The following is a 22,224-nucleotide window of genomic DNA, read 5'->3' as shown; positions in this document are numbered from 1 at the left end:
ACGCTGCTATGGGTAGAAGAACTCTCCTGCTCTTCAGAAGCCAAAGCAACATCTTATCATCCTTCCTGATCAGGAACTGGTCTGGGTGGGACCTTGTATAGAGTGTTTTATACAGTATCTGCAGATTTACTTCTTAATCACAACAGTACATGAATTCTACTTCATTTACAAGGGAAATCAACTAACAATATTCATAATTTTACCCTTATAAATATTTAATGCTTAGGGAAATTCCCAGCAACATTTTAACTCCTTCTTTGTTTCCTCAGGAAGAGTGGTTGTTGATTCAGCTGCAGCTTTTAATTATAACTTTTGGTTTTCCTTCTGAGTTGTGAGCTTTCCTCCGGGAAACCATGAAATAGTGAATTGCCAAATTTCTTCCCTCTCTCTGGACCTCAGAAATCCTAGAACTAGCAGGAGAAAAATGATGGCCCTTCCCAAATCCCTCAAGGAGATCAAGAGATCAGACAAATCACACAGAGGCTGAGAGCCAGTTTCAAGGCACTTCACCTTAATTGCATTCCGGCAAAGCACTTAAACCTCATGCTTAACCTTGAGTTTAAAGAGATGACATATTCTCAAGTCTGAACTTCAACACATGCTTCCTTCTTGTTCCCTGAGCAAATAAGCCTGTTTACATTATTATGGTGGCTAAATGTTTTGTTACCAAGGAATTTGGCTTTGCACTCTTCTCACCTTGACTCTGAAGCTCCTATGTGCTCAAGTGAAAACTCAGAAAGAAGTCTGGAGATGCCTGGGCATGACAGATCAGCATGATATAATGATGCTTCAGCTACAGTACACTTTGGCTGTTCTTGGTTTACAACTCATACAAGAGCCTTATTTGTTGCCTTTGTACACCACCACCAGAGAGGACTTTTGAAACTGGTGAATAATAATCCTAGCAAGTGATAACACACTTCATCCAAACATTACTCTTAAGGTAGAAAATCCAATAAATCCCTAATAGATTTATAACACTTTAGAAATCTCTAGCCAGTGCCTGATAATACTAAACTGAATGGTGTTAGTGAAGCAGCAGCAATTGGCAGCACTTAGCTAACTTTGGCTGATCAACCAAAAAGCTAAGTGGTGTCAGACCTCCTAAATTCTTGGATGGGAGACTACCAGCAATCCTAACTCTTCAGGCTAGACTGGGAAGTCAACAAACAAACTGGAAGAAGACAACAGCAATATACTTCTGTGTTGCTTCCAAGAAAACTAAATGGATGTATAAATACAGTTACCACGAGTCAAGCTCAACTTGTTTTCTTTTTGGACAGAACCTTTCCTCAAAATTTACTCCCTTCCCCCACAAAAAAACCCCTAAACCCCCATACATTCATATACAGGGTATATCAAAAGTCAAGCTCATAGACAATTTATGATATAAATTACATTAAATGTTTGAATTAGTTGCCATTTTCTTCTAAACTCTTCCTTACTTGTTTGACACATGACCTTTGAATGTTCTTAAGCAGAATAACGTTTTCTCTGAAAAAAAATAAATAAAACATATTGGCTTATGAGGGCTGACTTTTGGGTGTGATTAGCCTATGAGGCCTCACTTTTGGTACACCCTGTATATCCAACACGCTGCTCCCTTTGAGATGAACAACATTATAGGAAGCACAGGAATAAAAAATAATACGCCAAAAAGAAAAAAAGAAATCAAAGGCATGAGATAAGAAAAAGAAAAGAAAATCTCACTGAATCTAGTTTATATCAATACCATTCACTCCACCTCTCCATCTTCCTGTGTTTGTGACCATCCTTGCTTGTACCATGACCATAACCACTTCATACGTTGCCTTTTGTTGTTTAAACTTCCCAACTCTCTCTTTTTGAGAACCTCATCAATTCTATCCAATCACCTCTTTTCTTTTACTCTTCCTTTATATATTGTTTTGTAATGTTATCCTCATTCATTTACTCAATTTACTTCTTTTACACTGGTCACTCATCCTGGTGTTCAGTCCACATTCATTCAGCAGTTCATTCTTGACCCTCTTCTTCCTGTTTTACCACAACACACATACTTTTTAGTACCCCATTCATACTGTATTCAACTTAATATTATGCTTCTCCTGACATACTTCATCTGGTTTCTAATACTTTTCATATAGGATTCATACTTCTTTTTCCTGTAGGCCTTATACTTCCTTTCATAGTTTCACTCTCATTTCTTTCCTTCTTTCATTTTCTTCCATGTGCATTTTTCCCAAGATCCACTCTTAATATTACCAAAGAATGATTCCTCCCACATAAACTTTCACTATCACTAATTCTCTTTATCCTTCGTCATGAACAATCATGCTTTTAGATTGATTCTCATGTCTTTGCCAAATGTATGCATGGATAGAATTCTGCTTAAATCACAAATTTGAACCAGAAACTTTTTTTAAGCAGATATTCAGTAAATAGTTTAGAATTTTTAATAAATGGGGACAAAATCCTAATTGTTTTTGTGGTACATCAACAGTGATATTGTATTTCCATGGTGAGACAATGAAAGATGTTTCTGCCCATCCTTGTGTTATTGTTGTCAGGAAATGAATTAAACTGCTGAGTGCTTCACGTATGAGCCTTTATTTGGTTTGTATCACTTTTCCTTTTTGCTCTGTCTTTATTTCTTATTTCAACCGGGAGTTCACACTTGAGGTACAAATGACCAGACTCAAATCATTTTATTTTTATTTATTTATTAATCAAATTTATATGGCTGCCCATCTCACCAGAAGTGACTCTGGGCAGTGTACAATAATTAAATAAAGCAACGCATATATAAAAACAATCATATAGAAATATAAAACATCAGAATTTAAAAAATGAAAATATTAAAATTAAGATACTGTATACAAATCCCTTTGTATTATCCTACTTCAGACACATTATGTGAAGACCTAGCTCTTTGGAGAAGGCTGTAATGCTGGGAAAGGTGAGGACTGTGGGAAGGGCTGGGAAAGATGGAAGGACAGAGGAACAAGGTGGATGGATTCAGTTATAGCAGTGATGGGTGCACCATTGGAAGACCTGAAGGACCACGTTAGGGACAGATCATCCTGGAGAAAATCTATACATGTGATAATTAAGAATTGACACTGACTTGATGGCACACAGTCAATCAATCATTTCTTGTTAGTTAGTAATTTGATGGCAAATTACTAACGAATTAGATAATGTTATCATGCTATCTAGCTTGCTCCAAAGCACAGCTCTGAGTTAAAACTCCCCACTAAAATGTTCTTTTAAAAAGTCCTTGAACTTGACAGTGAATAAAGATGGTGCTTCCTTTCTCCTTTATGTTTCCTTCCATCAATGGCAAAGACAGAAGATCCAGCCAGAGTTTTTCTAGCACTTTCTTGGAGCTGCATTCTCAGCTCTTCCAAGACACAGTAACAGCAAGAAACCCAGAGCCCAGTTGTACATGGAAGTGAGTCAGTCCAGAACTAAATTAATTATATGAGAAGTTAATGAGACAGTGATGGGAAAGTAATGAATTTCCAGAGAGAAAGATTAGCCATGAAAAGCAATCATTCACTTTCTTATTGTGCGACTGAGAGTCTAATAACAACAAAAAGTTGCATGATATGTTAATAACAAATGGCTATTTTGTGAAAATGCAAATACTAAGAACCAAGTTATGCTAGCAAGGACATAAAACATATCTGATATGAACCTAATGATGCTAACTAAGACGTCTAATGGTTTGATGCTAATAATAATTATGGCTTTAATGAGAGTTAATACATATAAAGATACTTAGTAATAACAAAATCCATCAGATATAAACATAATGATGCTATGTAATATATTAAATGGTGAAGAAGAAGCAGAAGGAGAAAATAGTGACTATTATAGCCCTAAATGCTAATTCTTTTTTCTCCCAAGACCCATTCACATTTCCTCACAGACTCCATCCATTTCATGCAGTGAAATCTTGACATTTCTGAGATGATCAGAACATTCAGTATAGAGCCCAGTTAGAACAAAAAAACCAATCCCCTCTCTGCTGTGGTCATTTAAAAAAAAAATCAAGAAAACTGATTATTTTATATTGCTGTGGACTATAACACAATATCCTCTACATCAGCTTTCCCAGCATGGATGTGTTCCAGTTATATTAGGACTGTAACTTCTAGATTTTCCAATGCACAGTAAAACTGCATTAATGAACAAAAAATGCAGAAGAAAACATATCTATGCTTACCGTTTAAGCTACTTCTGTTTTCTGCTAAACTGGCTTGAGAAAAACTTATCTGCATTCTTCCCTTCTATTATACCCTGACTATTAATTGGAATCAATATATTAGGGAGTGTTTCTGAATTCAATTATGTTTTCAGTGATTTTTATTTCTCTTTCTTTTCTTTTTATTCTATTAATAATCACTTTTTCTTTTCAAAAAAAGAATTTATCTCAGTTTATAATTTTATTGTACAATTTATTCTGTGCTGTCTGTTGCTCCTGATATTTGAATTCTGCATAGAATTTAATTGTTATTTTGGGGTTTTTAAATGATATTTCAGATATTTTTAATCATTTATTAAAATGTTGAACAATTATAACTTTATCACACTTGTAAATCTCTTGTTTATTGATCTGATTCTATTACTTTACCTCTTTTTTTTTTGTTTTGCTTCATTTTTTTCCCTAAAATGTTCAATTAAAAAACAACAACTATTCCCTGTTCCCACCAATAGCGAATTACTTTCCTTCCTGTGCGGGTCTTCCTGGGTACAGATACTCTTATATGTGCCAAATGTGAGGTTTGCCCCGTTCGACAGAGAAACTCTCGTGACACGTGTGGTTCACAAAGAAGGTTTACTCATGCGTAACGTAGTAGTCACAAGCAAAACCAGGACTGGCTTGGTACAATTGCATCACTTGTTATATTCCCCCCTTCCCGCGCTTTTTTCCCGCCCCGCGATCACGTTGCTGCTGCGGATTATTGGCCCCCCCAATAATCCCCCTTGATTGGCCATGATGGCAGGTTCGGTCAGGGTCCATTGTCCTTGATGGGCAGTCCCCCCCGGCTTGGGTTGGTCCCTCCCCGTTACGTGCAAGCCCGAGGGTTCTGTGCTGCGCGCGATCTTGTTTTGCTGCCTGCGGCCCCGTTCATTGTTGGCTCGCGCCGTTATCAGTTTATAGTTAAAAGCTTCCGCTGCAGTTTTCCTGTTTGGCTGGGCGCAGGTGGCCCGTTAATTAGCGGCGCTTTCAGTTCCTCTTTTCCTCGCTAGCTACCGCCGGAGGATTCCGCGTGGTCTGGTTGCGAGCTTCCCTGCAGCCCCGTGCTTCCCTGAAGCCTCGTGCTGACCGAACCTGACATGACAAAGGACGGGGGCCGGCGATGTCACGAGAGTTTCTCTGTCGAAAGGGGCAAACCTCACATAAAGCCAGGACTCACATTGAGTGCTACCCGGTACACACCGAGGAGCGCTCACCTTTCTTTCCCTGCAGCCAAGACCGGAGAGGAATTGATTAACGGCACCAGGAGATGGCAAGCGATGGGGAAACCGCGTGCCAGCTGGGCTACCAGGAGCCCAGATCCGAAGGCGTGATGGCGGGACCAGTCCGGGGCGAATGGCGCACGGACACAGCCAAGAGGGCGCCAGAGGACGGGTGGTCGTTCGGCGGGGGCAGGAGCCCCAACGGGTCGCCAGCATGGGGGGTCGCGACGAGTAGTGACTTGGAACCCGAGGCCCGAGAGCGTGAGGAACGATTCACCCGACTGGAGGCCAAGATCGAGCAGCGGATGGATGCTGTCCAAGTGATGTTGCAGACCATCTTCCGGCGGGGCAAGGCCCCAGGGGCAGAGTCGCAGGCGAAGAAGGAATCGGGCGATACCGGCAGCAGTGAGGATACGACCTCAAGAAACTGCACGGAGCCTAGACCAGAGGTTGCGCAGATGACTCCAGTCCCTAGCGTGAGGAAGAGAGGACCCACAACCACGGCCAGTTCGCGGGGCGCCAAGCGGGCGCTCAGCAGCGGGACGGAGCCAGAGGGCTTGACGGGACGTGCGGTTCCCGGGAGCAGCGGCGCAGGGTCCAGGAGCCAGGAGCCGGAGGAGAGGCTGGACGGGCTGGAGGGCGACCTCCAGCAGCAGACGACAGCTGTACCGGGCATGCGGGAGGCATGGAGTGGCGGACCCAGGGCCCCGGCTGGGGCAGCCGCAGAGGGCGGCGTGGAGACCAGGCTAGCAGAAGTGGTCAGCCTGACGGGGAGCGCGAAGGGGGGTCGGCGGCCAGCAGAAGCGCCCCGATTCAGGAGCTCAAGGAGCGAGCTCTCGGGGCGCCCCAAGCCACTAACCTATCTCCCTGTGCAGGACAGGCTCCACTCAGAGATCCAGGGGGGAGCACCCAGTAGGGACGACCTGGAGGCTCTAGTGAAGTGGAGCTGGCTGGTGGAGACGGCGGGGGATGCCGGAGACCCGGGGAAGCGAGAGGCGCGAGCCCCGATACCAGCCACAGCGGACCAAAGTGAGGCGGCACCGGAGGCGAGGCGCAGGAGCCGACGGCAGAGGATCGAGATTGGAAACGCCCGGCAGACTGCAGGGACCTGCTACCGGTGTGGAGGCAAGGGGCATCGGATGGTGCAGTGTCCCTCGAGGCAGGGGGTCTTGGCGAGCTGCACAAAGGACGGGGGCTGGCGATTCCCGGCTATAAGGGACCCCGACCGATCCTGGGAGGAGACAGCAGCTAGTGGAGCGGTGTGCAGCGGAGCCGGCTGGCTCACGAGGAAGCCCGGCTCTGCGAGGAGGGGAGAGCGAGCCAGCGGGAGGCGATGGCCGGCGACGCTGAGGCGCACCCCAGAGCAGCCAACAGAGTGGCAGCGTGAGGAAGGGCGGGACAGAAGAAGCTACTCGCCCATGAGGATCAGGGTCCACCTCAAGGGGGTGAGATCAGAAGCAGAGGCGAAAGTCGATGCCTTGCTGGATTCGGGATGCACCCACTGCCTGATCCACCTGGTACTGGCATCCGCGCTGGGGCTCAGCGTGAGGAGACTCAGGAAGCCCCTCGCACTCAGCCAGTTGGATGGATCGACGGCAGGGGGGGAACCAGCGCAGTATCGCACTGAGCCGGTCGGTTTGACAGTGGGGACAAGCCGGGAGGAGCTAGGCTTAGTAGTTGCCCCGGGGGCCGGCCATGCACTAGTGCTGGGGCTGGCATGGCTTACGCTCCAGAACCCACACATCGATTGGGTGGCCAAGACGGTGCGGTTCGGCGGCACCACCGAGCAGACGGGGTCGAGCTGCGGAGGTGGCACGAGAACAGGGGGCCCCACAGAACCCGGCGAGGTGGCGGCTGGGCGACGGCAAGCCGAGGGCCGGCGAGCTGCCGCAGCGGCGGCAATAGAGCCCGGGAAACCAACTGCACACGCGGCGAGGGCGGCGCCGAGGGAGACCGGCAGAGGAGCCGAGGCGGCAAGCGCACGAGAGAGCGTGGCAGCAGAGACGGTGCGATTCGACGGCACCACCGGGGAAGCCAGGTCGAGCCGCGGAGGCGGCGTGGGAGCTGAGGACCCCACGGAGCTAGGCGAGGTGGCAACTGCGCGACGGAGAGCCGAGGGCCGGCAAGCCGCAGCAGCGACAGCAGCGGGGCCCAGGCGACCAACCGCCCGTCAGGCGAATACGAGGATGGCGCCGAGGGCGACCAACAAACGAGAGGGGTCAGAGACCGCCGAGGTGGCGGTGGCATCGACAACGAAGGGCCCCGCAGCAACGCAGGGGTCGGCTACAGCAGAGACGGTGGCAGCGGGACCCGAGGGCCCCGTGGCAAAGCAGGCGGCGATCACACTGGCATCAAGAGCGGGGGCAGGAGCGGCGCCGGGAGCCGACTGGTCCGCGCCAAGCGTGAGTGAAGCAACCGGCGATAGACCGGGACCTGGCCGCGGCCAGGGGAACCTGGAAGGTTGTAGGACACTGAGGGAGCCGCCGCTCGAATCCAGGGACCCAACAAGGACGACCCAGCTGGAGGCGAAAGGCGGAGCCCAACCCCCAAGGGAGAAGCAGGGGAGGGGAGCCGAGCCGGAGCTGAGGCGGCGCTGTGCAGAGGCGAGCGAGGGAGACCCCTGGTTAGTAAACAACAAGGACTCCCTGACGAAACAAGGGACCTGCTGGGAGCACAAGGGGAGGCTCTACGTTCCAGAAGCTTGCCGGGTGGATGTGCTCCGGAGAGGGCACACCGAGGACACTACGGGACACTGTGGGTTTGTTAGGACTTTCCACCTCCTGCGTGAACAGTTCTGGTGGCCGTCTCTCCGGAGGGATACGAGGGAGTACGTGGCCAGCTGCTCGACGTGCGCAGCGGCGAAGGAAGGGAAGGAGGGGAAGGAGAACCTTCGGGGACCCATCCTATAAGTGACTTAGCCAAGGAAAGGCACACCGTTATGGCAGATAGGGGGGCAACACCCTAGTAGCCCAATTAAGAGGGGGACTTGTCTTCAGGGGGGCGGCATGTCAGGTTCGGTCAGCAGGAGGCTTCAGGGAAGCACGGGGCTGCAGGGAAGCTCGCAACCAGACCACGCGGAATCCTCCGGCGGTAGCTAGCGAGGAAAAGAGGAACTGAAAGCGCCGCTAATTAACGAGCCACCTGCGGCCAGCCAAACAGGAAAACCGCAGCGGAAGCTTTTAACTATAAACTGATAACGGCGCGAGCCAACAATGAACGGGGCCGCAGGCAGCGAAACAAGATCGCACGCAGCACAGAACCCTCGGGCTTGCACGTAACGGGGAGGGACCAACCCAAGCCGGGGGGGACTGCCCATCAAGGACAATGGACCCTGACCGAACCTGCCATCATGGACAATCAAGGGGGATTATTGGGGGGGCCAATAATCCGCAGCAGCAACGTGATCGCGGGGCGGGAAAAAAGCGCGGGAAGGGGGGAATATAACAAGTGATGCAATTGTACCAAGCCAGTCCTGGCTTTGCTTGTGACTACTACGTTACGCATGAGTAAACCTTCTTTGTGAACCACACGTGTCACGAGAGTTTCTCTGTCGAACGGGGCAAACCTCACACCAAATATATCCACTTATTTCCAAAAATATATCAATACAAAGTAAAGTTACATTCTATATACATACTTAAAGCATCAAAATGCACATACAGGCAGTCCCCAGTTTAAGAATGAGTCCCGTTCCCAAAGTCTGTTCTTAAGTCAAATTTGTATGTAAGCCAGAACAGTATTATTGTATAATACCGTATAAGTAGTATTGTGTGATTAACTCGAACCATTGTGTATTTAACTTGAATTTTGCTACAATAGGCTCCTTTCTTAACTATGGATCATCCATAACCGTGTGTTCTTAACCCAGGGACTACCTGTATATGCAGGCACACCTAATTGCCACTCTTAGAAGAAAAAATCCATTCTTTTCATTCTAATGAAGTCTAGATCTTCTTTTTATCTTTAATGCTATAATAGCACAGTGATTAACAGTTTTTGCCTCCTATACAAGATGGTGTTGGTTAAAAATCCAGTAGAAATTTTTTTAAAAAAAAACTTTTTTTCTTTCCTTCAGCTAGATAGTTCACTAGCTTTCATTATTCCGCTGAGGGCCTTTAAAAAAAAATAAATACTTCAAGTCATGGGAGAAACAATGAAACAATGGAGCCCTGTATTTACTATACATATAGATGAAGTATATGCCTATGCATATAATTCTCAGCTAGCTAAGAAAGGAAGCTAGCTAGCTGAAAGAAAGGAAAAAATAAGTTAATTTTTTTTCTGGGTTTCAAACCAGCAAGCTACATATGAAGCAAAGCTTTTATGCACAGGATTATTTTAACATGAATATAAAGGTGATGTCACTGAGGGGCGTTTCTTCCCCTGCCAAGCAGCTAATGAACTGTTGGGGCCGCTTGCAAGGAAATGAAGTGTTCCAGCCAGACCAGACCAGGTGGCTCGAGGTGACACAAAGAGACCACTTTCATATTGCAGCAGGAAAACACACCTGGGGGTTGAATTGCAATGTAGGGAGATGAGAAAGGCTGACCTCATCCATTTCTGCTCTCCAAAAATGGGTGCTGTTCCATTCTGGCAACGGGGCAACTAGGCAGTTATGGGACCTAGTATCATAATTAGGGACTAAACCAGTATTTCCCTGCCCTTATTGCGTCTGCAGAGTGCCGCCCGGCGGTCCTGTTTGGGATCACCAGGTCCCTCCTTGGTAAGGGGGATGTGGTGGTTCATTTGCAGGGCCACACGGAGGAATTTGCCCAGCACCTGCAGGATAAAATCACTCGGATTCATTCCAAGTTGGATTCCGAGCGTGGTGCAGGGTCTGGGGAGATACCAGGGGATCGTTCTTGCCTAGTTAGCTGGGAATGGTTTGATCCTGTGGTTCCTGAGGAAGTGGACAGAATCCTCCGGACTGTGAGGGCCACCACTTGTCATCTGGACCCATGCCCCTCCTGGCTGGTGAAAGCAGCTCGGGAGGTGACATGTGGTTGGATCCAGGCGATGGTTAGGGCATCCTTGCAGGAGGGAATGTTTCCAACACCCTTTAAAGAGGCGTTGGTGCACCCCCTCCTCAAGAAGCCCTCCCTGGATCCTACTGTACTGGACAACTTTCGTCCAATCTCCCACCTCCCCTTCTTGGGGAAGGTGGTTGAGAAAGTGGTGGCTTCGCAGCTCCAAAGGGTCCTGGAGGAAACAGATTATCTGGACCCTTATCAGTCCGGTTTCAGGCCCGGCTATGGAACGGAAACGGCATTGGTCGCACTTATGGATGATCTCTGGTGGGAGTGGGATGATGGTAGTGCGACCATCCTTGCTCTCCTTGATCTCTCAGCGGCGTTCGATACCGTCGACCACAGTATCCTATTGGGACGGCTCAGGGATATGGGGGTGGGTGGCACAGTTTTGTGCTGGTTCACCTCCTTTCTCCAGGGCCGATCCCAGTCGGTGGTGATAGGGAGCAAGAGGTCCCATCCTCGGCCCCTTCTTTGTGGGGTGCCGCAGGGTTCGGTTCTCTCTCCGCTCCTTTTCAACATCTATATGAAACGGCTGGGTGAGATCACCTGTTATCATGGGATGAGGTATCATCAGTATGCTGATGATACTCAACTATACATCTCCATCCCTGGTGAGGTAAGTGATGCCGTGACCGCCCTCTTGCTGTGCCTGGAGGCTGTGAGGGTCTGGATGGGGAACAACAGGCTCCAGCTGAACCCTGGCAAGACGGAGTGGCTGTGGGTTACTGGCTCCTCTGTATCCAGGACGTTGTCATCTTTGGTCTTGGATGGGGTAGCACTGCCCCAGATAGACCCAGTGCGTAATCTGGGGGTCCTCCTGGACTCACGGCTCCTGCTCGAAGAGCAGGTGGCAGCCGTGGCCAGGAGGGCTTTTGCACAGCTTCAGGTTGTGCACCAGTTACGCCCTTTCCTGGATCAGGATGCCTTGCGAACAGTCACTCATGCCCTCGTTATCTCCCAGATAGACTACTGCAATGCGCTCTACATGGGGCTACTCTTGAAGAATATCTGGAAGCTGCAGCTGGTCCAGAATGCGGCCACGCAAGCAATTTTTGGGGCCCGAAGGACCCATATAACACCTCTGCTCCGTGAGCTGCATTGGGTGCCAGTTTGCTTCCGGGTCCAATTCAAGGTGTTGGTTATCACCTTTAAAGCCCTACATGGCATGGGGCCAGGTTACCTGAAGGACCGCCTCGCCCCCACGATCTCAACCCATCCCACCTGATCTCACAGAGAGGGCATGCTTCGGATCCCTGTGGTAAAAGAACTTCGACTAGCGGGGTCCAGAAGGTGGGCCTTCTCTGCTGTGGCCCCCACCCTTTGGAACATCTTGCCCCCGGAGGTGAGACAGGTCCCCTCACTCCAGGCCTTTCGGAGGGATTTGAAGACCTGGCCCTGCCATCTGGCCTGGGGCGGGGAGGGAGGATATCAGAAATGGGGTTGGCTGGCCCATTAGCGGCCTGGTATGGCCCCTATCGGCCTCTTGGATTTTTTAGCTTTTTTATTTTTGTAATGTTTGGTTTTTATAACTTTTAATTGTATATCTGATTTTACTTTGTTGTAAGCTGCCCAGAGTCCCCCGTTGTGGGGAGATGGGCGGGGACAAATCAAATAAATAATAATAATAATAATAATAATAATTATTATTATTATTATTATTATTATTATTATTTCAGGGCCTGGGTGTCACAGGAAACATTAGTTTAAACAAGATAATTTTTGCATCATGGTATGTGAGAAAGGAGAGCAGAAGGCATCTGGACAGTAAACCAAGATTGTTATAACTGACCCAAGGAAAAGGGAAAAAGCCCTTTCAGTCAAACTTGACACCTGCTAACTTCATGGATGCCTCTATGTAATTTTTACAGTTGAAGTTACAGAAGTGGTTTGCTACTGTCTGATTCTGGGACGTTTCTTCAACTTTCTAACCTAGCCAACAGCTTACAGCCCTTTAATACAGCCTTATATCATTTTTAGCTGTATTAAACTAGCATTTCCCCCCTGCTTTCTGCACCTCCACAATCTTGAGGTGCAAAAAGCAGACTTTACACATGACACTGGAATACATCTCTAAAGTGGCCAAGTTTGGACAACACTGTAGTAGCAGAAGGTTCCCTGATGCAACACAATATACGTTACTTTATTGCAGACAAGAAAGAAGTCAGATATATGCAGAAAAACGACTTCCTGCAAAACAAATTAACACACACGACGCCAGCCGCAAGATTTAGATCCTATTTCCTCCCATGTTTTTTGAGTCAACAGACTTGGGCTGTTCTTTTCCCAGCCTTGTGATTAGGGGAGGTACCTGCTCAGTGTTTGCACCTGGTTCTCTCTGGCTTGACAGCATTGGTTCCCATCTCCCCAGCTTCAACCTTTATACCTGTTAGGCTACGTCATTTCTTACCCTGGAGGGAAATCAGGTGACAGCCATGACTGGGAGCAGAAGCAGGTTAAGAATTGACAATGGGCTTAGCCGATTTTATCCTGCCAATATAGATTTCTGCCAACTCAAGGAAGGAAGAGAACAGCTCTGTCTGGGGACTTTTGAGCCCTCTGAAGCAGTAATTTTATAAAATTCATCAAATATGTTTACCTTGTCCCTCCTGCTTTTCATAATAATGCTATTGCATTATTCATAAATCCTACCTCTGGATTCTGTTTTGTAATGGACCTAGAATTCATCTTGTTTCTTTGGTGGGCTTAGAACCTGGTAACAGCTATTCATTGCTAGCAGCTACTGTAGACATGAAGGATAAGAAATCAGCTGAAATATGATGAGGGACAATAGGTTTCTTCCACAGTAGTGGATAAATTAATATACACTTCTGGTATAAAATGACCCTAGTGGTTTGTCTTTTCTCTCTTAAAAACTCTGTCACTTGTATGATATAGTTCAGTGGACAGTAATGTCAGGCCATTTTCTAATGGTCTTCAATGGTCACTTCTAGAGTTTAGTAGAACAGCAGGTAATGATGGCCAGGCTATATCTGTTCAGGAGTGGTCACACTAATGTACCTGTTTTTTTTATGTGTGTTGCTTACTCTACCAACTTCCCTGTTGTGGGGAATAAATTATGAAGCAAACCCTAACCAAAGGTTGATAACCTTTTTAAATTTCCCAACCATTGAAGCAAATATAACTTGCTTGTGCTTGTCTGTTCATCTGTTTGTTGAGTGTATACATGGGCTTTTAACTATGTTTAATTTGCCATGGTAATTTTACCAAAAGGCAGTCAGTTTCACTTTAACTTCATGCTCATTTTGACATTAAAACAAACTTAATAAAGTCCTTTTGAATTTGGTTTGATAGCTAATATAAATAAAAGAGTACTTTTAATCCGTCTGAAGCTGATGAACCAGACTCCCTCCCCAAATAAGGCTTTGGTGTTTTTGACAAAGAAGGTCGTCTAATTAGAGCTTGAAAATAAGATTATGGAGCTTTGAAAAGGCTAATTTTCAAGTTTTTGCATCTGGGAAGAACAGCTTTTCTTAACTGCTCATTGTGCTGTCTCCCAGCTATATCAGGGATCCCCTACTCTCAGAATATGCATGCAAACTTTGGAAAAGAAAAACATGTCAAACTATCAAAGATACATGAAATCTTTTTAAGATTTATATCTGGGATTTAACTAAGCATAAATAGTACAAATGCTGGTTTTCTTGTTTTAATGACTGGCTTGTTAATAGCTGATTGAGACTGGTATATTATTAATCAATTTAAGATGATAATAGTGATAATGATACTACTACTGTTACTACTACTACTAATATGCTATTATAGAGCTTTGCACACACAAGAATGAAATCAAACACTAAATTACTAATAAATGAAAAAAGCAAATATTCAGCTTCAGCATAGTAATATAAAAGGATACACCAGGCTTTGAAAATGTCTAATTCAATTTTCAGCCATTTCTCTTGCAGCCTGAACAAATGGCGGCTTTGATTAAATATGCTGCTTTCAGACACTCACCCAATATACTTAACCTGGTTAATGAATTAATGAATTAAGCTTTTTTCTGGGGTTCTGGGAAATGCATGGAACTATACAGTGATTAGTCTGCCAGGTGAATTAAACTATTATGGGGGTTATTTGGTTTGGTTTAGTATTTAGTGTGAACTTAGCCATTCTGATTTGTAAACAAAGGCTTAGCATGATTTATCACGTTGCATAAATCCAGTTGTTAACATCATTTCAGAGACCAGTCCATCTATTTCATTGAGTGATAAAACACAGTCTGGATTCCCTCTGTTTATTCTGACAAGAAGAGGCCCAGAGCTGATATTTTCTTCAGGGTTGTGGAGTTGGACAATTTTGGTGGCAGGGTTTTGTTGTTTAAGGTACGCTGAACTTTGACCTTAACAAGTGACAGTACTTGACTGAATCAATTTGGCTTGGATGCTAAATAGTCTTGGCATTGTTATTAGCCCTAGATAGGTTGGACCTAAGGTCCTGGGAAGGTGAGAATTGTAGGTTAGATTAGGAAATAGAAAAACAATCCAAAGCGAGTCAGGGGCAAACCACTTCTATACTATTGTCCAGAAAAGTATGCTTGTGAAATCATTCACTTGGCAATATATACAATTAAAGCCTATCTTGACAAAACAATATGTGCTGGATGTCCTAGGAGTTTCAGAGATACCTGGAATATTAGAAATTTTAAGAGATTTTATGTTTGGAGTGAAACCAACAATCCATTTTATTAGAAATATTCTAAAATGCAACACTATATTTCTCTGTGGTCCAGATTTAATAATATCTTAAAGAATTGTTGAACAATTGAATTGTTTATTAGTCATAGACCAGCATAGGATTGATCTAATTATGTGTTCATATTATATAGGTCTCTTTTTTCCTTTCATTCTTTCCTCCCCCCTCCACATTTTAGTGTTTTTATATTTTTATTGTGTTCTATAATACAATAATAATTGTATTAGTACCCTTGTTTCTTTTCTCTTTTTTTAGAAAATTTATATGGCTGCCCATCTTGAATACATAACTCTGGGTGGTGCACAGTACATACAAAACAATATATAAACCCATGACTGATTAAAATAATACAATAGAAGAAAAAATAACTGAAGCACCACAAAATAATTTCATAAACATACACACAGTGTTAACAGCCATCTGGAAAGCAAAGAGAGTTGGGGCCATCCACATCTCTTTGTGTGTATGTGTGTATTTGTTATATTTCACTAATACAGGTAATCCTCACTTAGTGATCACGATTGGGATCAGCAACTCTGTTGCTAAGCATCATGGTTGCTAAGCAGAAAGTCACATGACCATAACAGATTAATGACATCACTTCCCATTCGGTTAAGTGAGTCACTGCAGTCATTTAGCAAAATACTATATGATTGTGGCTTGCGATTTTACTTCTGTGTTCTCCATTAACTCTGCTTGTTCCAAGCCAGTTGGGAAGCATGCAAATGGTGATCACGTGATCATGGGACACTGAGACAGTCGTAAATGTGCACCATTTGAGAAGCGCCCAAATGGCAATCACATGAGCATGGAATGCTGTGATGGTTGTAAATGTGAGGATTGGTCACAAAACTTTTTTTTTACACCGTCATAACTTTGAATGGTCACTAAACAAGGTAGTTGATAAGTGAGGACTACCTTTAATTAAAAACACAGCAAAACAAAATTATTTGAATGTGTCCATGAAGTCACGAGAAACTGAGCATGACCTGAGGGTGCTTTACCTTTTACCTAATATACCTAATTAATTGGGGTTTTCCCCCTGCCTGAATTTGGCAGGAAACCAGGCCTCTGTTACTCGCTGATTTCCTTCCAAATTTTGGAAGTGTGATAGTTTCCATGGCTACAAAAATAGATGGTGGCCCATGAGTGCTCACTTTGGGTTTATGGCCTGTGTACTTAAGAGATCACTTCTTTCTTTATGAATCTGCCTGATTATCAAGATGTCCAGGAGCAGCTTCTTTCATGTGCAGGATTGTAAGAAAGTGTTTCTTTCTTGCTTTTCCAAACCAAAACAGTGCATTCCTTTCCAGGTGGCAATTGGCTGCTTCATTCTCTGCTTTTAGAACCAAGGTGAAGACTTCTCTTTTTCACTCTGGTCTTCTAAACTGTTCTGATGGTTTTATTGCTGTTTTTAATGTTTAAGGATGCTTTTATGCTGGTATAATGATTTTGTGACTTTTTTTTTAACTACCTGTGTTCGGTAGCTGAGTCTGTAAAGTGGAAGGCTGGAAATCTCGAACCTCCCTTCCCAGAAGCCCTCTATTTCTTTCTTCACCCACTGCAATCACCTATCTTCACAGGGGAGCCTCTTCTGGTGCTCTCCCCAGTTTCTTGGTGTGTGAGACAAGGCTCTCAGAATCTGTGCTGCCTTTCTGATGATTTAAAGATTAAATTGCAATAATACTAATAGTAATACTAATTTCAATAGTGCAACCTTCTAGCTATGTAACATAGAGGCATGTGACTAGATGATACAGCCCTTCATAGGAAATAGCCCAATCTCACCTGAGACAAAGAAAACCAAATGTATATAAAAAGATAAAATGTTAAAGCCCTTATTAACTTCAAATTTAAAATGCAGACATTCAAAGAGGAAGAACATAGAATCAAAGGTTTGGAAAAGACCTTGGGGGTCTTCAGATCCAACTCCCTGCCCAGTGCAGGAATCTTCAGACCCTCCCAGGCAAATGGCTGTCCAATCTTTCCTTGAAAAACCTCCAGTGATGGAGCACCCATGGTTCCAGAAGGCTATTCAACCACTTAATAGCTCTCACAGCCAGGGAGTTCCTCCTTAGTTCAGGTCTGGATCTCTCACTGTAAAGCTTCCACTCATTGGTTCCTATTTTACCCATTGGGTCTTGTCTTGCCTTCTTTTAAACAGCAGTTTAAAAGAAACATATAAAAAAAATGAAGTGCCACAGGGAGACTAAAAATAGTGGTGGTCTATCATAATTCTTCACCCCAAAGTCTTACAGTATTTTAAGCATTACATATTAGAAGAAAACTATGGGGAAAAATCTGACATCTTCCTACACAATACAGAGTGATAAGAAATTAGACTTGTGCAACACAGAAAAATAAAGAAATTCTTAATGCATGTTCTTGGTTAGACTTTTATGCATTTCTGCTAAAATAGCAATAGCTGAAAGATCTCTTGCACTTTTCTTTTCTCAGAAATTCCAGAGGCTTTTAATCAGAGGCTATGAGGAGGTGGTGAACACCACTACTTCTAGCGCTGGTCCACTACTACTCTTGAGGAACTGGGTTTTGTTTTTTTTCCAGCAAAGGGAGGGACAAAGTAATCTCTCTTCATATGTGAATAAGAGCCATGGTTAGCTCCCGGGCATATGCATTCTGCATTTGCCAGAATACACAAACCTCCCGGGGGGGCGGGGGGGAGGAATTTGTTTGTTTGTAGAAAACAATGTATTTTTTTTTCTTTAACATTACAATAAAATCAATTTTCTTAACTTTAAAATCAGTAAAAAAAAAAATCCCCTTTATTTTAAAAACTGAATTCTTTTTTCCTAGTTACACTTAGTTTCATTGTACCTGTTAGGATTTAACTTAACCCATAGACAATGAAAAATCAGAAAAGGTATTTTTGATATTTCTGGCATTAAAACAAGAGGGAAGAGAGGGTTCTATAAAAGCAGGTTGATATCATTTACATTAAGAAGTGTTAAAAGGCAAGGCAAATTCTGAGGTTCTTTTGTACTTTGCTTTGAGCAAAAAAAAGAGAGAAAGGGACAGAGAGAGAGAGAGAGAGAGAGACCTGATAGCCAAACAACATTGCAAATATATGGAAAAAAATACCCAAATCAGATCATTTTGATGTCAGTATACCACTTAGTATAAAGATATGATGATCCTTGTGGTTTTCTTTAGGAAAAAGTAGGCCACTGTTTTGTTGATCAAGTGAAATGTCAAATATAATTATTCAAACTGATATCCTACGGAAACCTTTATGAAAATCGGGATTGCTCTGCAGGTGGGCATAATGATCACATCTTCATTTGCAAGGCCAAATGTGGTTCAGGCTGCTAGAAATGCTCAGCTGATGTCAACTGAATTTTATTAACAGAATTAACCCTATTGTTCATTATGGGTTTGTGTATGATTGCACCAGTATATCATTATTTTAAGAGTATACACATAGGATGAGTCAATTTGGTATAGTGGTTAAGGTACCAGGCTAGAAATCGGGAGACCATGAGTTCTAGTCCTGCCTTGGGCACAAAGCCAGTTGGGTGACTTTGGGCCAGTCACTCCCTCTCAGCCCTAGGAAGGAGACAATGGCAAACCACTTTTGAAATCTTGCCAAGAAAACTGCAGGGAGGTGTCCAGACAATTGTACAAAATCGTCCACAAAGGCACAAAAATATAAATTATTATTATTAAAAATAATCATAACTTATTAAGCATGTATGCCACCCAACTCTCAAGGAAATTATAATCAAATCAATAAATCATAAAAGATACAAATAAAATATGACAAGCGCGATGAAGCAAGTGGTCTCCCTCTGAACACTCTTTTTAAAAATAGTTAAAAATAAATCTAATAAAAACTAGATTTTTTTTTTACAAAAGAGAAATGATATTCTGCAAAGACACTACTTTCCACATCACCTTTATTTCTAGGAATGCTTAAATGAATCCATATACTTTCTCAGGAAATAAAAATAATCAGAAGCTGCAGCCCAAGGCTTTGTTTTAGTGTGCTCACCTGCCCAGAAAAATGACAAAGATAATCTGGACCAGCAGGGAGCCTTCTGCGGCAGGGACTAGGGAGCCAAAGGGAAAAAGGTGGAGTTTCCATCAAGTGTACTTTGTGTCCCCCAACAAAAGTTTGGTGAATGAGCAAATCTCCCCCAGCAATCATTTTACAAGAACACCCACAAAATGCTTCCAAAATTTCATATGTGCCCTCAACCCAAAACGATTTATGGTTCCTGGTCTACACATTTGTTGACCTCTTTGTTTATTTTGCTGACCATAATTTAATTCCAACAGCTGGAATAAGTGTACTTCTGCAACAGCGCCAATGGATCCTCACCCATTTGCAAGCTACAGTTCTCAGAAGCCATGGGAAATAAACTGGACTTAAAGATATAATGTATTTAACTGCCTGATATGGCAATAGTTCAGGCGGACTAGATTCAGAGGTGCTTGTCTTTGGAGGGATAGGGCCTCCTCCAAGAGAAGAATCATGCTACAAAATGGACCTAAGAATAGCATAGAAATAGGAATAGGAAATGCCATTCCTTCCATTATGCTATTAAAAGTAACCTATATACTGACCCCTGACAACCCTGGGGTCAGCATTTACAGTTTGACATACAATCAGAAAGGTGGGAAACAACCTTGAGAAAATTAAATATCTCCCCTCCACCAAAGATTGCTCTATCCTATTTCATAGGCAGATGTCACAACTTGGGAGCCTGTAGTTAGATTATTAACAACATGGCCAAGAGGACTATCCTTCTCCACTCTACCCATTTATGAGCACAGACTGTGAGAACCGGACACGCTGAAGTGGTGTCCTGCATATTTAAATGTGCTTTTTCCTCAAACCAGTTCATCTTGCTGGCAAATTGTCTATCCTCAGAAGAAATTTCCATCATCCTGGCCAAGTGGGAAAGAGACTTGAGGTAGAAGGAGTATAAATATTTATTTTATTTGCTAACAGTTGCTAATTCTGCCTTGTTCTTTCTTGCAGCTGTGTATCTAGTTCACTGGACGGACAGGTGAAGAAACCTTTGTTGCTTGGTTGGAGTATGTGTAAGTTGCACTGAAAATATAATTTTTGAAGCTCACTGTTTGCTCATAAGTAGAAACAGAATAATTAAGAACAACAAATCAGTATTGATTGTATATAGCTGGCATCTGCCACTGAAGAGGAGGGAAGAAATGCTATTGAAATTGATTATATCATATTATTTTGAAGTTGTTAGATTCACATTGCCCTTTTTATCCACAGATTAAATTATTGGGCTTAACATTATTTATATTAAACTTATATTTTGCATTCTCCATCTTTCCCCTTTCTAGAAAGGGCAATGGTCTTAGAATTCCTAACCCACCAAAGCTGCAAGCTGAAAAGCAAATAAATGAATACACATGAAGTTTCCAACGATGTTAGAGAGAAAAGCCAATTAAAGAGATGCAAAGCCTTAGTTAAACAAGAAGAGCTTGCTTGCTTAAACTTTGGTTATTTAATTTTTTAATTCCAAGTGTCAAGTATTACAAGGCTGTGCAATTTATACATTTTGATGTGCATTCAAAAATATTCTCTTTGGTCCCCTAGTGCATTTCTATGGATGGGACTAAAATCTAAGAATAAGGATCTCCTTCTTTTACACTTTTAAAATATTAACTACTGGTGTTTTCATGAACAAATATTTGCTTTTTTATTTTTGTTTTCATATTCTATTGCATTTTATTTTGTTCTTGTACAGCTCTTTGAAATTTACTATAGAGAAAGTTAGTACATGTAACTTCACTACATGACAAAGAAAGTAAACATCCATATTGAGCCATACAAAATAAATGATACAGAAGAGTGTGATTCTGAGTTTTTATTAGGGTTAGTGGTACAAAAAGATGAGGAAAAAGTGTGGGAGAATTGGACAAATGTGGCCATCAAGTTGCAATTTAGGCTCACATTGAAAATGGACACTGCAGACTGAGGGCATACTTGCACTGCCTGGTTGTACGGTCATGAGTACAAGCCCCTAACAACATCTGGAGGACAGACACGGACAATGTCATCTTCTCATTTCCTACGGCTCATGTGAATATGACCCCATGATTTCCTGCTCCAAGTTAAAAGTACTTTCTGGCTTAAGCCAGCTTAAGAGTTACTGTTTGATTCACCTGCTGAACATTACTTTCTTCTAGGCGGTCTGTTGATGCTGGGTCAGTGGTTGCTTGCCTGTAGCTCTCTAGTCTTTGCAGAAACCTTTGTTATCAATGGTACTCCAATAGCATAGCAGTTGTAGCACTTGCCTGACATGCAAAACGTCACAGGTTCAAAATCTGGCAGATTTTTTAAAAATTACTATTTTTCTTTTCCTGAGCTATCTACTTTTCTGCTGGGCTTGCCTGCCTACCTGCCTGCCTGCCTGCCTACCTTTTTTAAACACCATGCACTGTTTTCTCATTTTTTAAAATCCCTTGAGGTAGAAGGGTGTTACCATGTTTGTGCCATGTTAGTACCTGTCTTTCAATCTTTGCTGCAGCAGTCAACCCAAGCTATAGCCTCACAGAAAATGTGCAAGAGATGTCCAAGTGCCTGTGCATGGCAGTAACTTTGACCTCTTCCAGTTTTTGTTAAGACAAATTAGATGCGAGACCAATTTGATGGGAACACATTGGGACAGGACTCTATTTACGTAGATTGCATATTTTTTGTTTTGTACACAAGAAATATAAAAATAATTAACAAACATATCCCACTGAAGATGTTACTAGTCAGGTAACGAAACGTCTGCAGGAAAACAACCAAGCTCAGAGAACCCCAAGGACTCCATATCCCATCTTTGAAGAAGCAATCCCATTCAATGTTGAGGGAATGGGCATATGAATTTATGGAGGAAGTTTTGCTATTCCTTTTCTATAGATGAAAAATAATGGCCCTTCCATGGGAGCAATCCATTTGAAACAAAGCCTTAACATAAAAAGAATTAACACACAAGTTCCTAACTTTAAATATTTATAGGAAAATGACATCTGCACTGTATCAGTAAGA

At 43.4% G+C, this 22,224-nt stretch overlaps 1 protein-coding gene across 1 annotated transcript; it reads left to right on the top strand.

Annotated features, from left to right (window-relative positions):
* Nucleotides 1-5,739: 5,739 nt before the first annotated feature.
* LOC148216828 (uncharacterized) lies at nt 5,740-20,225 on the top strand. Its single transcript, XM_088133242.1, has 3 exons — nt 5,740-6,206; nt 6,324-6,573; nt 20,194-20,225. The coding sequence occupies exons 1-3, from the start codon at nt 5,754-5,756 to the stop codon at nt 20,223-20,225; spliced, it is 735 nt and encodes a 244-aa protein (XP_087989368.1). The 5' UTR covers nt 5,740-5,753.
* The last annotated feature ends 1,999 nt before the right edge of the window (nt 20,226-22,224 follow it).

Source organism: Python bivittatus, unplaced genomic scaffold, assembly GCF_059951505.1.
Source record: "Python bivittatus isolate LINGU-HERP-01145 unplaced genomic scaffold, Pbiv_v1 ctg000070_np1212, whole genome shotgun sequence".
In the NCBI taxonomy this organism is placed as follows: domain Eukaryota; kingdom Metazoa; phylum Chordata; class Lepidosauria; order Squamata; family Pythonidae; genus Python; species Python bivittatus.
The sequence above is the reverse complement of the archived record's forward strand: the minus strand, read 5'-3'. Positions and strand labels throughout refer to the sequence as shown.

Excerpts from the sequence above, each read along its gene's own strand:
- LOC148216828 (XM_088133242.1), top strand. The coding sequence starts at position 5,754 with ATGGATGCTGTCCAAGTGATGTTGCAGACCATCTTCCGGCGGGGCAAG. Across the intron at positions 6,207-6,323 it reads AGACCAGGCTAGCAGAAGTG|GACAGGCTCCACTCAGAGAT; the intron begins GTCAGCCTGACG and ends CTCCCTGTGCAG. Across the intron at positions 6,574-20,193 it reads GACCTGCTACCGGTGTGGAG|CTGTGTATCTAGTTCACTGG; the intron begins GCAAGGGGCATC and ends TCTTTCTTGCAG.